This window comes from Musa acuminata, chromosome BXJ1-5 (assembly GCF_036884655.1).
Source record: "Musa acuminata AAA Group cultivar baxijiao chromosome BXJ1-5, Cavendish_Baxijiao_AAA, whole genome shotgun sequence".
NCBI classification, from domain to species: Eukaryota; Viridiplantae; Streptophyta; class Magnoliopsida; order Zingiberales; family Musaceae; genus Musa; species Musa acuminata.
Genome location: NC_088331.1, coordinates 8,991,847 through 9,005,309, shown reverse-complemented (window position 1 = coordinate 9,005,309; position 13,463 = coordinate 8,991,847). Strand labels below are relative to the sequence as shown.

General features: G+C 36.2%; 2 protein-coding genes across 2 annotated transcripts; both read right to left on the bottom strand.

Moving 5' to 3' along the window:
• Positions 1–325: 325 nt before the first annotated feature.
• LOC135673649 (probable purine permease 11) lies at positions 326–2,499 on the bottom strand. The gene is made up of 2 exons (XM_065182769.1): positions 2,309–2,499; positions 326–1,545 (listed from the first exon to the last, which is right to left on the bottom strand). Exons 1-2 carry the CDS (start codon positions 2,343–2,345, stop codon positions 458–460), a joined length of 1,125 nt encoding a protein of 374 aa, XP_065038841.1. The 5' UTR covers positions 2,346–2,499; the 3' UTR covers positions 326–457.
• Positions 2,500–3,502: 1,003 nt separating this feature from the next.
• LOC135673648 (ras-related protein RABH1b) lies at positions 3,503–10,177 on the bottom strand. The gene is made up of 6 exons (XM_065182768.1): positions 9,920–10,177; positions 7,807–7,877; positions 6,408–6,496; positions 4,977–5,088; positions 4,411–4,501; positions 3,503–3,890 (listed from the first exon to the last, which is right to left on the bottom strand). Exons 1-6 carry the CDS (start codon positions 10,034–10,036, stop codon positions 3,744–3,746), a joined length of 627 nt encoding a protein of 208 aa, XP_065038840.1. The 5' UTR covers positions 10,037–10,177; the 3' UTR covers positions 3,503–3,743.
• Between the last annotated feature and the right edge of the window lie 3,286 nt (positions 10,178–13,463).

Here is a 13,463-nt window from a genome sequence, read left to right as displayed (position 1 = left end):
AAAATCTAACTTGTTTAATTTTGTTGCATTACAAATGATTTATAATGAGTACATCTACAATGATGTGGGGAGATATTCACAACAAAAATAAGTTTATAACCCTGAAGAAAAGTTGTCGATGATTAATGTCACAGAATTATAAAAAAGAAACTGTTTCAATTACCAAAAGCAGTTAAGATCAAGTGATATAAAACTAAGCCACTTATCTGCAATCACCCGCTTTGGGCCTTAACTCAATCAAAGAGCAAAGAAGTGTTCCGGAAGTTAAGAAATAACAAGAAATCAGCACATATAATAACAGAAATTTGCATCACAGGTTGCAATATGAAACCCAGGAAAAATTGAGTGTTACCTTTTAGAGAGAAATATTTAGATGAAGCCCATCATACGATACAGCTCTAGCTATACTAAGGTCCAAGCCTTCAAGTTATTCAGATTAAAACCTGAGCAACAACTGTCAAGACCCATGAGCAGAGACATACTCGGTATGACCTACAGCCTTCTTAGCTTTCGAATCATCAAGATAGTGCTGGTAGAGGTAAGAAGCAAAACCCCAAATTGCAATTAGCATAGCAACAATCTTGACACCATTCATCTTGTCATGAAAGAAGATGACAGCAAATACGGGCACAACAGGCAGTGCTAAAGTGCTTATCACGTTGGAGAACAAAGAAGACACCACAAAGATGAGGCCCACAACTCCGACTGAGGCTACCTGCCAGGACAGACCAGTCCAAACCAGAGTCATCACATATGACACTGTCCCCTTTCCATATGCCTCCATCTCACTCTTCAGATCCTTCCACTCCCCACTTGCCAATAAGCCAACAACAGCAGCACAAGAGGCTACAAATGCTGTGTAAATCTGCATTTCCAGCACAGCTGAGAAAGTCTCCTTCCGAATAACCTTTTGAAAGGTGAGCTGCATTAGAGAGAGGATGAGCGAGTATGTGGCTGATGCTCCTAATGTCAATATGAAACCGATTGCATACTTCCCCTTGGAAACATCTGCCGAGCTCTCTGAATTTTCATTAAAACCAAGTAGGGCAGCAGAGAATGTCAAGAGAACAACAGAATTCATTATAAAAGCAGTGAATTTTTGAGAATTCAGATAGTAGGAGAAGACAGCATTGAAGGCAAGTTGAGTGGCACAAACGAGGGAGTATGTTGACACAGGAAGGTACAGGAGACCATAGGAATACATTAAGTTGTCAGCAGCTATGATAAGGCCCAGAATAACATATACTAAGGCAATCTTAGCATGTGAAGGGTGAGGGATGATAGAAGTAGCGGGGGGAGGGTGGGTAGAAGGAAAAAGGAATAGAGGAAGACAGAGGATCGGAAAGCCTGCAGTTTGGACAAGTGTGGCCATCCACTTGCTGTTGCCGCCTTGGTCATAATAAAACCTCCCCAGAAGAGTGGCAGCAGTTTGGCCAGCAAGAAGGAAGAAGATGTTAAGGGCCACTATGAACCACCATTGCCAGCTTCTCAACCTTGATGATGGTGGTGGTGGTCGATCAGCTTCAGTTGCCGATTTTGAAGGCCCTGAAATTGGAAAGTTATCAGCTTAAGGTATGACAAGTTCATTGTGACTAACACTGTCAATAAACATGGTATCCTTTGGAGCAGCTTATTCTAAACGCAGAGTATTTCAAAACAAAAGCAACAGACTTCCAAAAGGAAATCCTGTTTGATTACTTCTGTCAGTTGAGGAAGAGCATTTAGTTTGTTTGATCAGTGTGCTTCCTTTCTCTATAAATGTTGTTTTCTTCGAAGACTTCTCAAAGCGCCTAAAATTTCACTGCTCTTTTGTTGTAAATCAAGAATCATCCGACTACTGTTCCTAATATCAATCCCTTAAATTAGAATTATCCGGCCATACGAAGATCCCAAGCTCAAATGATCCGGAAGAGACCAACATATGCCCCACTCGCAATCCTAATTGAATCCCAAAAACCTAAAGGGACGGTTCCCACATTTGTCGTCTCTACGACCTAAAATCGGAGCTTGGAAGGCTCGCGAAGTAAATTACCAAAAGTCAAAGGATGAAAACAAGCAAAAGAAACTTTGTGCCTAAAGGTTGACTCATTCAATCGCGAATCGTAACCACGAACCCTGACTTCCGTCTCCAATCAACGGAGAAAAGGTCGATTATTCTAAAAGGAAGGTCTTTAACGTATAAATCCCTGCAAAGGATTGCGGATCTTTTTTTTTCCCTAGATGTAAGTAAATGTAGCACAAGAAAAGAATATCAGATCGAGAAGGAATCATGGAGAAGATTGCGGTCATCGGGAGGGAGGAAACTGACCTGTCATGTGAAGCTCCATCTTGTCGAGTTCGTCCATGCTCGAGGAGACGGAGAAAAGCGAAGAGGAGAAGGGATTTTGGGCCGGGTGGAGTTCTATATATTCCTCATCCTCGTTCAACAGAACCCTACTCTCCCGAGCCTCTCTAATCTCTATTAGGAAACCTACGACTTCCTTGTCTGTTGATTTACGATTTCTGTCCCCACTAATGTCACTGGGATCGTAGAAATATTCGTAGTTAGCATGACATGATCACGAAAGACGCGTGCATGATGCGCAGATCGGTGCATTATATAGCATGCACACTAACGGAAGCAACTTACGATAAGGCGCCTTAGCTGGCACAAATTGCAAAGATAAATCATGGATCTTACTTTTATTCATTTTATTTTCATCATACTCTCGTGGCGCTTATTGGAATTGGAATCGATAACAAAATTCAAAATTGTAATAGGATTAGAATCGGAATGAATAAATCCTTTTACACGTTGACCTTATGATTTCTGAAATTAAAATCGAAATTATAGTTGATCATAATACGTGACTTTGATTTTTTTTTTCTGTTTATATTTTACATAGATTTATATTTGTTTGTATATTATTGTCGTACGTTATTTATTTATTTATTTTTATGCTATCTTTTATAGTGCTTGGTAATTAAATTAAATTATTTTTATATCAATATTTAGGAATAATATCTATGTTATGTTTCCACATACTATGACGATCCAAAATGTACAAGAGGATAATGTAATTAAACATTCAATAAAAATCAATAATTTCCAGTCATATTTCCTCGGATCTTATTATCTATCCTATTATTATCGCTTTCTCATTCAGAAGTACCTAAGTGAATAGATCTAAAAATAAATGTTAATCTATGTCTCTTAACGGCAGATAAGTTAAATTATGGGCCTAATATCTCTTTCGAGTCCTCGTTATTTCACCATGATTCCTAAGTTACCTCCATGATAAACCAATGCATTATTGCCTGAACTCAAACAATTGCACATGTTCCATTGCGCACGCATAATTCAAATTAAATTGATGAGCGAGGCTTGTCATGCCTCCGTCCAAATTTGGATCCACACCTCGAGCACAATGCATGGACCGTATCAATTATCGATAAAAATCAGATCCACTTGTGTATCAATAAATGACTGATAACTTTCTATTAACTATATTTCCTAAGACCAAGTTAAACACACATTATTTATTAGTGTTACCACCTCTCTCTGCAATTGAAGAATACATGATCCCTCTAACAAGAAAAAATAATCTGAAAATGCAGAAAATAATGTTTAGCACACACCAGGAAATAACAGAAGACTTGCGCAGGCAAAACTACCATAAACCATCCCATCCTAATTTTGCTGAAGCAGTTTTATAAGTCGATGGAATCTGAGTAAATACAACACCTCTATAAATATGATAACTTCAACAGCTACAACCTCCAGACTGTTGCTGCGACTGATATGAATTCGCATTTGTGGCCTTCAGATTTACATCGACCATGTCTTCCTGCCTAGTTGAAGAAAGATTTTCCATCCCTGGGAGAGCAGCAGCAATCTTTCGAAACAGAGCCTGAAAAGACCAAGGAAGCAGTCAGTGGTCACTTAAGCAATGGATGTCACAGAGATAAGTGGAGAGGACTAATCCTTAAAAATCTGAAATATGGAGTTGAGAAATCCATAGGAAAAACATTCAAAACATCGTTTCAGTACCACATTGTATATCAACTAAAATATCCCCTTATTTTCCTGGTGTTTCCTCAGCAACCTCAGACTTGATTAGGGCCTTAATCAGCTGGGAACAAAAAGCTCAAATCTTATTTCTCTTCAAAAATTCATCATTCTCATTTAAGGTCCTTCACTGAAGTGATTTTTTGCACCTCAGAAAACAATCTTTACCAGATGAAGAAAGCAAAAAATTCAACCGCATGGCTGATCCATCTGAAGGCTGTTTGGGCTCTGCTTTGTCAAGCGGCTCTTTTCTTTATCAATTGATAAAGCATGAGCATGCAACGATGTATTGTCTATTTTAAAAGTTTCTATTTTCTGGACAAAATAAAAACAAAATATGGAATGCTGGAGTGTAAGTGAACCTTTATATTGAAGCCAGCTTTTGCGCTTGTCTCAATGAACATGACACCAAGTTCCTGTGCTTTAGCTTCTCCTTCCTCTATAGAGACTTGCCTATTCCATAAAATGAAAAATATAACTCAATTATGTCAACCAATATTTAAAAATTAAATCAAAGAACCCTCAGGCAAGCATGGAAAACTAGGAAGAAAAAATTGACAAAAAATGATGCAAAGACAGTTAAAATAGCAATCTTGTTTTATGTGGTTAAACAAATTTATGAAAAACCCAGCTTTTATTGAATTTATGCTCTCTAAGAATATCCAGGCCTCCCATGTCAAAATGGTTATGCTCTTTATACAATCTTGTTCTTCAGTATTGCTACCATTATCTTTACTTTATTTTCAGTCTATTCTTAATCTGTTTCTTGAGCTAAGACTAAAGAAAATTCGACAGTCTTACAGAACACTTTTATAAAACAATAAGGTAAGAGGAAATTATTTTTGCATTTCTTTTAACTTTGTTGTCCAAGCAATCACCTTGTCTAAAATTCACCAAATTAAATAAAGCATACAAAGGCATTGGTCACCTTTTGTCAACCAGGTCTGTTTTATTCCCAACAACGACAATGATGACATCGCTTCCCCTCTCCGTTCGAACTTCTTCAATCCATTTTGAAGTATTTAAGAAAGATTGCCGACCTGCAACACAAATCACAAAGTAATAAATGATAGTTCTTACAACCAGGATGACATAATCTAAAGAAAAAGAATATGTATAGTATGTGAATCTTGACTATGTCTCCCTAAGAAACATGGACACAGGACACAGGAGATAGACACTATGACACACCATTTTCAAAAAAATTAGGACACGGACATGGCAAAGACACGTGCATTTTTTATTTTATTTATATATATAATATAATATTGAATTAACATGAGTTTTATAGTATTTATACTTAAATTTTATAAACTTACCAATGTGAACAAATAAATATCATCATAAAAGTTTAAATGTACTTAGATAGTACAACTGCAATATAATTAAATTTGTCAGAAAACAAAACAAAAATTCAACTGAATAAAAATAGAACATACAGTGTTTGAATTCTACAGCATATAAAATTATATATTAAATACAAGCAATTTTTTCAGTATATAAAATTACAATCCATACAAGTCTTTGTTGTTAATCTACCAAATAATGATTCAACAAAAAAATATTTCCACATGAGCCTTGCACCAAATTATAGCTTATAGTACAAGTAGTTAAATTCCACATAGTACATTTAATATTTTTTAAATAAATTTCCAACATATGTTCATATAATTTATTTTATTCTTGTTACATGGTCAATTAACAAGACAAGTTAATCAGAATAAAAGGCAATAAAGTAATGAATTTACCATCAGTAAATATTGTTATGTGATATTATAGTACTACCATACATGAAACACTACTATTCCCATCATTTCTTGAGACCAATATAGCAAATCAAGCCTTCTCACACTTGGCGACACAAGAAGGGAGCAGAAATGTAGACAAGGGAGAAGAAATGTTGACAAAAGAATGGTGGGACCATGCTGCCCTGGGGAAGCCACCAAGAATCCACCACTCGACTTCAACCATCAGCTGGGCCTCATGTGGGCCCACTTCTGTTGAAGACCCCTCCGCACTAGTTTCTCCGTCGCCCGCATAAAATATGAATGTGGGAGCGGCAAGGAATGAGAGAGTTATTCCAATGCATGTGTTAGAAAACTATAATAAATAAATTAAAAAAAGACGTGTCAGACATGTATTCAGCTATGTCGACAACATATTAGTGTCCGACATAGATACGCCACCCAAATCGGTGTGTCCATGCTCCACAGATATCTACATGCTAGAATCATTAGCAATCAGAAAGAAAATAGGAGGAAAATCATTGGTTGATTCCTTTGAACACGATAAATGCATAATAAACTAGATACACAGACATCTTGTCAAATAACCAATAAGATTTACCAAGAAAGCATACTTGCAACATCATATACAATGACTGCAACCGAAGAGTCCCGTATGTAACTTGGGATTAGGCTCCTGAATCTCTCCTGCCCAGCTGTGTCCCTAAGAATGATTAGAATTCAGCAATAAACTTTCAAAAGATTCTTCAATATATTAAAAAAATCCTGAAATATTACTTATAAGGACACAAGTTTCCTGTAAATGCCCTATGGATTGCAATTGATCCATGCTAGTCTATAATTATAATATATTTACTACTAGAATAATTTTTTTATTCTCTTACCTGTTCATAATGACTTCGGCTTTCAAATTCCAATTTTTTATTTGTGATGATATATAAGCTTATGTTTGCTATGAGTTCTATATCTTCAAAGCTAAATACATAGTGCCAGTTTAATTTCACTGGAGAGAAACAAAAAACAAGTAGAACAATCTACTTACAAATAATATAACATATATCCAGGCCTCCCATGTCGAGATGGTTGTGTAGTGAAATGAAGTAAAGAAGACGATAGCAATACTGTAGCTGAGAAGCAAAAATAGACTCCAAATGCATGAACTACTGGTATATTCGACCACAAGCATGAATATCTAGGACAAATTTAAATGAGAATGAAATGTGCAATAATATAGCTGCTCAAAAAGTGTTCTATTATGAGGTCTAATTTAAACCTTAATGCATCATGGTATCTGGCTAAACATACTTCAAGCTTTCTCATATACTAGACAGAATGTTTTAACCATAGTAAAAAGATTTTGCATTGTGTAGGATTAAAATTCATAAGAATAAATAGATGTGTCAGAAAATGGGAGAATCTAAAGATTTCTTAAGTACTACAATTTAAAAAATCAAAACAATGATCTCAACTAAAATGAGAATGAAGTTCTGTTTTCATCTAGGCAGTCAAGTCAGCTCATGATATTTGTATCATTGTCTTTCAACCAATATGAGACAGAATATTATCAGATCATACCATTTTGGAATATCTTTGGATGATCAGTTGCTATTTGATGTGTCAAGTGCTCAAAATTTCAGCAATTTAAATTTACCAACCCTCAAATGAGCTAAATATACCAATATCCCCATCATCACAGTTAAAACTGCCAACTGAAATTTGAAGTTAATAAGGCAGCTTTCAGAAAAATAATTTCCAATCAAAGTCTTGTAAGTGACAAACGTCAAGAATAATCTCTTGTTAGTACCCATTTTGGTGCTGTTTTGTGTCTTACGAATGCATCCCCAAATAACAATTTCATACAATGATAGAGAATGAGTATGTAAAGAGAGAATCATTACAGGCATCACAAGCAAAAAATTATTATTATTTACTGCTGTGTTGTAACGGTAAAAGGCATTTGTACATGGGGAAAATCATAAATTGAAATGAAGAGCGATGAAGCCATGACTCTACCATAGCTGCAGTCTGACTGTTCGGTCTTCAAGGTACATAGTCTTTGACAGAAAATCGATGCCAATTGTAGCCTGTGCATCATGTTAACACTTTAGAAATGACAGGCAAGAGAAGTAATCAATAGAAGAATATATACTACCTTAAACTTGTACGGGCAAAATACATATGGTATATCACTTACTCTGTTGTGATGATCAAAGCACTGTTTACCAATTACCATAGAATAAGAAAATTATAGAAAAAGAACAAAAAATGTCTATGTTGGGCAATTTAACCATTGCTAAAAGCACTAGCTATATTAGTACAATTCCAAACAAAAGTTGTAGTCAGCTATTATATTTAAGAGTAGATGCTTATTCTGAAGCTTTGAAATGGTCCACGGGACACTGAGCAGCATCTTCTATCCAAAATTTCATATATTTAGTAACATTTGTATAAAATTGACAGTGTGAACTTAGTAATTGCAGCAAGCAAGCAACCATAAAATATTTCAGTGAGTTCCACAAAAATTAACATAAAAAAGTTACAAATTAGAGCTATTACGTTGTGTTACCAAATCCAATGGTTAAATAATTAAGTAATTATTGTAAACACAGATGATTGCCAATAAAAATCCATAGAACAACTACAGACATCTTATGATTGATAGCATTTCAAAAGGTAATAGAGAATTTAAATAGAAAATATAATTAATAAGTTTTTCAGAGTAATTTTGTCTCACAATACATCACGACCTGTTGAACTAAATGTGCTGGCTAATGTACATTAAGAGGGAATAAAATATAAAAGTATAAAGGATAATAGATTAGATTGTCTTGATTCTTTCCAGAGGAGAAGGAATCCTTGCACCACAGATATATAGGGATGGTACGTTAACTAAAAGACGAAAACCACAAAATTGATTCTAAAGTTCACTAAGAGAATAAGATAGATGTTACTCCTGCCTAGGATCAAAGTTTACCTATAGTATAAAGTTTATAAACACAAACACTTTTAAACCTATTCAATTTTCCACATCAAGGGATGTATTTTGATCCAAAAAATTACAGATACAAAAGTTTCAACTAAAATATGGCTAATAAGTTAGTATTGTCTGCTAGTGGCAGTAAAACTAGACAAACTAAACTGGAGAATCTTGAAAGAAAAAAGCTGCATAAAAAACTTGGTCAACTGTTACTGATTCAGAAAGACACCGCACCAGCAAATGAGAGGTTCAGTGCTAAAAGGAGACCAACTTGGAGCAAACAGATGCTGCATCTAGGTCTATTACCATATTTGGATATATTAAAGTCCTAGTTTGAGAGAGACCGGAGTTGGTTACGCCAATGTATATGACACATACACGGCAGATTGGTTTTGATTTTCATGTTTGATTTTGTGAAGGAATCAGGAAACCGCACAAATCTTTGTACCTCTTATCCTTCTATCCTCGCCATTTCTATTCTTTATATAATCTTTTTCCTCTATGTCCCTTAGGATTTTGGAAACTATGATCTGCAATTTTAATTATCACCTAAATGGAAACACTTGATGCTCTATGATCATTAAATAGAATAAGTGGTTGGCATATATAACGCTATCCTATTGCAGCTTGTATCTCCTATGCAGTGTAATTATCCATATAACAAAAAAAAAGAAGTTACTGTTCATTGGCAGATGATCACGGCAAATTCTGTTGGCATGCCAGATCCAGAAATGAGTAATCGAATCAAATCAGATTTGGCTTTCCTACAACTTTTACTAATCATTGAGCCTACAGTTCTTTACCATCAAGAAAATTTAGTAAAATTGTATGTCATCCGAAGATGCCCAACACGATGATTCAAGAGCAACACCCCGCATTTACAACCCATCTAGATCACGACAGATCTACAAGATCTGAAGACAAATTAGTCGTAATAGAACAATTCGAATAAAAAGTAATTCAAATATTTCAGATCAAGAAATGCATAGCTCGATCTGCGTCCAACATTGCCACGAATGACGAGACCCTGATCAAGCATATCAGCATCCAACGCATGGACTATTAACAGGATTTAGAAAGAGAAAACATTCGAAAGCCTGATCTCGGATCTGTAAAAGAAAAGGGAAAACGATAATAACACAGATCGACCTGATAGGTGTTGTCGAACTTGTCGTACATGAACCGGGTGATGATGCTCGTCTTCCCCACGGACTGATCCCCCAGGAACACTAGCTTGTACTTGGCGAGCGCCGACACTGGGGCCATGATGTTCCTCCCGGGAGATCGAACGCGAAGAACGGAACAAGGACGAGGAGTTCGATCTAAAGGGACCTGGGAATTCAAAAGAGCGGAAGACGGAGAGAGAGAGAGAGAGAGAGAGAGAGAGAGATCTCGAATGAACCCTTTTCTTCTATTATTTCCGTTTTCTCCGCGATCTGCGAAACGGGTCAAAACGCGTCGCAGGTCGAGTTTGGTGCTCCGCTGGACCAATTTAAGATGCGGAGAGAGGCGATCGAGGCTTCTTTCCCTTCTCAAAGCGGCTGCAAGACGTGGCTATGGCTCGGCCTGCCGAGATCACAGGATTCAATTTTATAATGCGGGACCCATCTCCTCTGATCTACAAGGTGAGTTGTAAACAGCGCAGCGCAATCTTTCAATCCCGTCTGAACAAGGATAGTGTTGGTACACAGAGAGGGTGAGTCATCCGATTGGTTCCTTATTGAAGATTCAAATCCTTCTTGATGACTCCTCTTTGCTGAGGAGAGGAGTTGATGTGATCAACCAGTATAGAGAATCCATTGGGAGAGGTGATTCATTGGAAAGCCTCGATACGGTGAAGCCAAAGTAAGAACTAAATTCTTTTAATTGCTGAGTCACTTTCTGATCGTGTCTCGGGATGATACCGAGAGTCTTGCATGATTGGTATATGTCGGGGTGTTCGATTGCTTAAATCAAGACGGTGAGAGAGGAAGATAATAATACGAGAGCAACGTAAACGAGAGAAGAGAGAGTTTTTGTCGGCCCTTTTTATGGCTTCACTTTTATATCTGGACGTTAAGCAGGATATGCTTTAGCTAAGACCCTCTTACCCGATGGATGCATTAATGAGAGTGGCTTGGCGTGTGTTCTTTGGCGCATTGAGCGAATCATTAGGGTGTCTCGTTGACTCTCTTGCTACTTTGGGTTAGATAGGAAGTAATCATTCCATCGGTTGTTCAGAAGGGAAGGTCGGTGAAGCCGAGTTATACTGTCAGTCATTAATGCGGAGGCATGACTTCTATTAAGATGTCAACCAAGAGGTAATTAGGGAAGTTGGGGTATGCTATCAATCAATAATGCGAGACATGATTTTTTTAACTATGATATTAGTAAGGAGTGGGTCTTGCTTTGGGAAGCTAAGATAGATAAGACAGATTGTTAGGACTCTAGCTTGGAGAGTCCTAATTAAGAGGGATATTCATGTAAAACTGTTAGGACTCTAGCTAGGAGAGTCATAATTGAGAGGGACATTCTGTTAGGACTCTAGCTAGGAGAGTCCTAATTGAGAGGGACATTCATATATGATGTTTTTTCTTATAAAAGAATTAGGAGTTGTAAGGGAATATGAGTCTTGAGTATGAGTCATATTAGGAGTTGGTTAGAAGTAAGAGTCTTAAGTAGGAGTCCTATTAGGAGTTAGGGTTTAGAAGCCCTATAAATAGTCATATATTCCTTCTCTTTTCATAAACAATAGATGAATCTTTTCTGTAGCCTTTGAGCAGCAACTTGGAGGGAGGAACCCCTATAGAGTTCAAAGGAGGTCGATCCCCTAAAGAGATCAACCCCAAGTTTAGAATCTGCAAAGGTTCTAACACAGATCCTTACTAGTGATTAGGATGAGTTGTTGGGGGCTCCCACGTTTAACTTAGATGGTGTTGTTAGCCCAATTGGGGAGTTGGTAACGAAGTTTTTCTCTATTAAATAGAAAATATATAGTGGGAGTACAAATTATTCAGAAGTGTCTGTTTCTCTTTATTTCTTTGAATTAAAAATTTTATTTATTATATATCAATAAAATATCAATGACAAGGAGGATATTATCGATTAATTATCATTCTACAAATCCTTTATGAACCCAACAAAAGCCTTATAATCGATGATTATTTTCTTCGGATACCTAGGTATCATGGTCCTCTTAGACTCAACATCTTCATCAAGGCCCTTAGCTCATTATTTAGACGTTGAATTTGCTCATTTAAGGCGGTTAACTGCTCGGTTACACTGATGAAGCGCTTGTTGGCCATGACAACTTGTCCGACAAGCTTAGATTTATAAATTCCCGTTGAGTTCAGCTCTCAAGTAAATTGTATAAACTCATTTTTCATGTTGGGATTATTGCTCTAGACCATCTTCAACTAGAGCTAAGTTATAGTTAACCTTTTTAATAATTTATTATCGTATCATTACTAATCCATTGACTTAAAGCTTCATCATTATATCACAGTCTTTCTCGAATGCACATGGTCGGCTCCATTATTAGTCAATAGTATCTTATGAACGATAATTTTCACAAAAAAAATAAAAGGATTGAAAAGGGAGAAGGGAGACTTAACACTTGTGGAGCTGAGTTAACGATGTAACTGAAAAAGGCCGACGGTACCTCTTCATTATGGTAACTCGCATAAAACAAAACATGCGAGGAAACAATAAATTTGCTTTGATATTCTGGAGCATAGAGACCGTTGACGGTATTGTTTCATGGCTCCAGCATAATTATAATGACATATCTAAGAATTGAGTTTGACAAATCGATTATCTTAGATATCGACACGACAAAGACTAACTTTGGTCGGGGTGAAAAATTTCTGAAAAGCAATTGAAGAGATAAACTTCAAAAATTACTGGAAAACATCATGAATCCAGTGACCACCCAATATAAGATTAGAAACCATACAAGAATCACAAGAAATATCTATATTAATAATGGTATGATTAAGGGAAATTGGTAAATCAAATGACCATTTAACATGCATAAAACTTGTGGATTTATGCATAAAGCCATAAGTAAGATGAGACACTGCCCTCAAAAGCAGCATCCAACTCCAACTATAATTAAACATTAAAAGGAGAAACAGATCCACACTTTGCCAACACAATATTATACCAAAGACGAGTTTTGTTAAGATATATAGTAATTCTTTTAACCTGGAGAGCATCGGTAAAAAGATGCAAATTCTCAATCCCTAATCCCCCCAAGGCTTTAGGACACAACTTTATTCAATATCATTGAGGATTTCATAAGGCATCCAAGCAACACTTAGTAAATGAATAGGTGTAGACATAAACACCAAAATCCTAGAAGGAGCCACTAAGGTCCCTAAATATTTAAATGAGAATTTACTGTCCTTGAAATAAGAAAAAAATGGGAACAGATTAGGAAAATAAATAGCTGACTTATGAATAATTATTCTCAGATTTGTAGCTCCTCATACTGCTTGAATATCAATTTAATAGTCCAACATGTTTTCTTATTAGCCCTAAAGATTAACAATAAATCATCTGTATATATAAGATGAATAATCTTAATATGGTTTTAAAACTAAAAGCAGTAAGATCATCATTCAAATGGGCATTAGAAAGCAAACTTGACAAGAGCTTAGCCACGATAATAAACAAATAAGAAGAGAGTGGGGTTGCCTTGATGAATCCCACA

Excerpts from the sequence above, each read along its gene's own strand:
- LOC135673649 (XM_065182769.1), bottom strand. The coding sequence starts at position 2,345 with ATGGACGAACTCGACAAGATGGAGCTTCACATGACAG. Across the intron at positions 1,546-2,308 it reads GATGGAGCTTCACATGACAG|GGCCTTCAAAATCGGCAACT; the intron begins GTCAGTTTCCTC and ends TTCCAATTTCAG.
- LOC135673648 (XM_065182768.1), bottom strand. The coding sequence starts at position 10,036 with ATGGCCCCAGTGTCGGCGCTCGCCAAGTACAAGCTAGTGTTCCTGGGG. Across the intron at positions 7,878-9,919 it reads AGTTCGACAACACCTATCAG|GCTACAATTGGCATCGATTT; the intron begins GTCGATCTGTGT and ends CATGATGCACAG. Across the intron at positions 4,502-4,976 it reads ACAGACCTGGTTGACAAAAG|GCAAGTCTCTATAGAGGAAG; the intron begins GTGACCAATGCC and ends TTTATGGAATAG.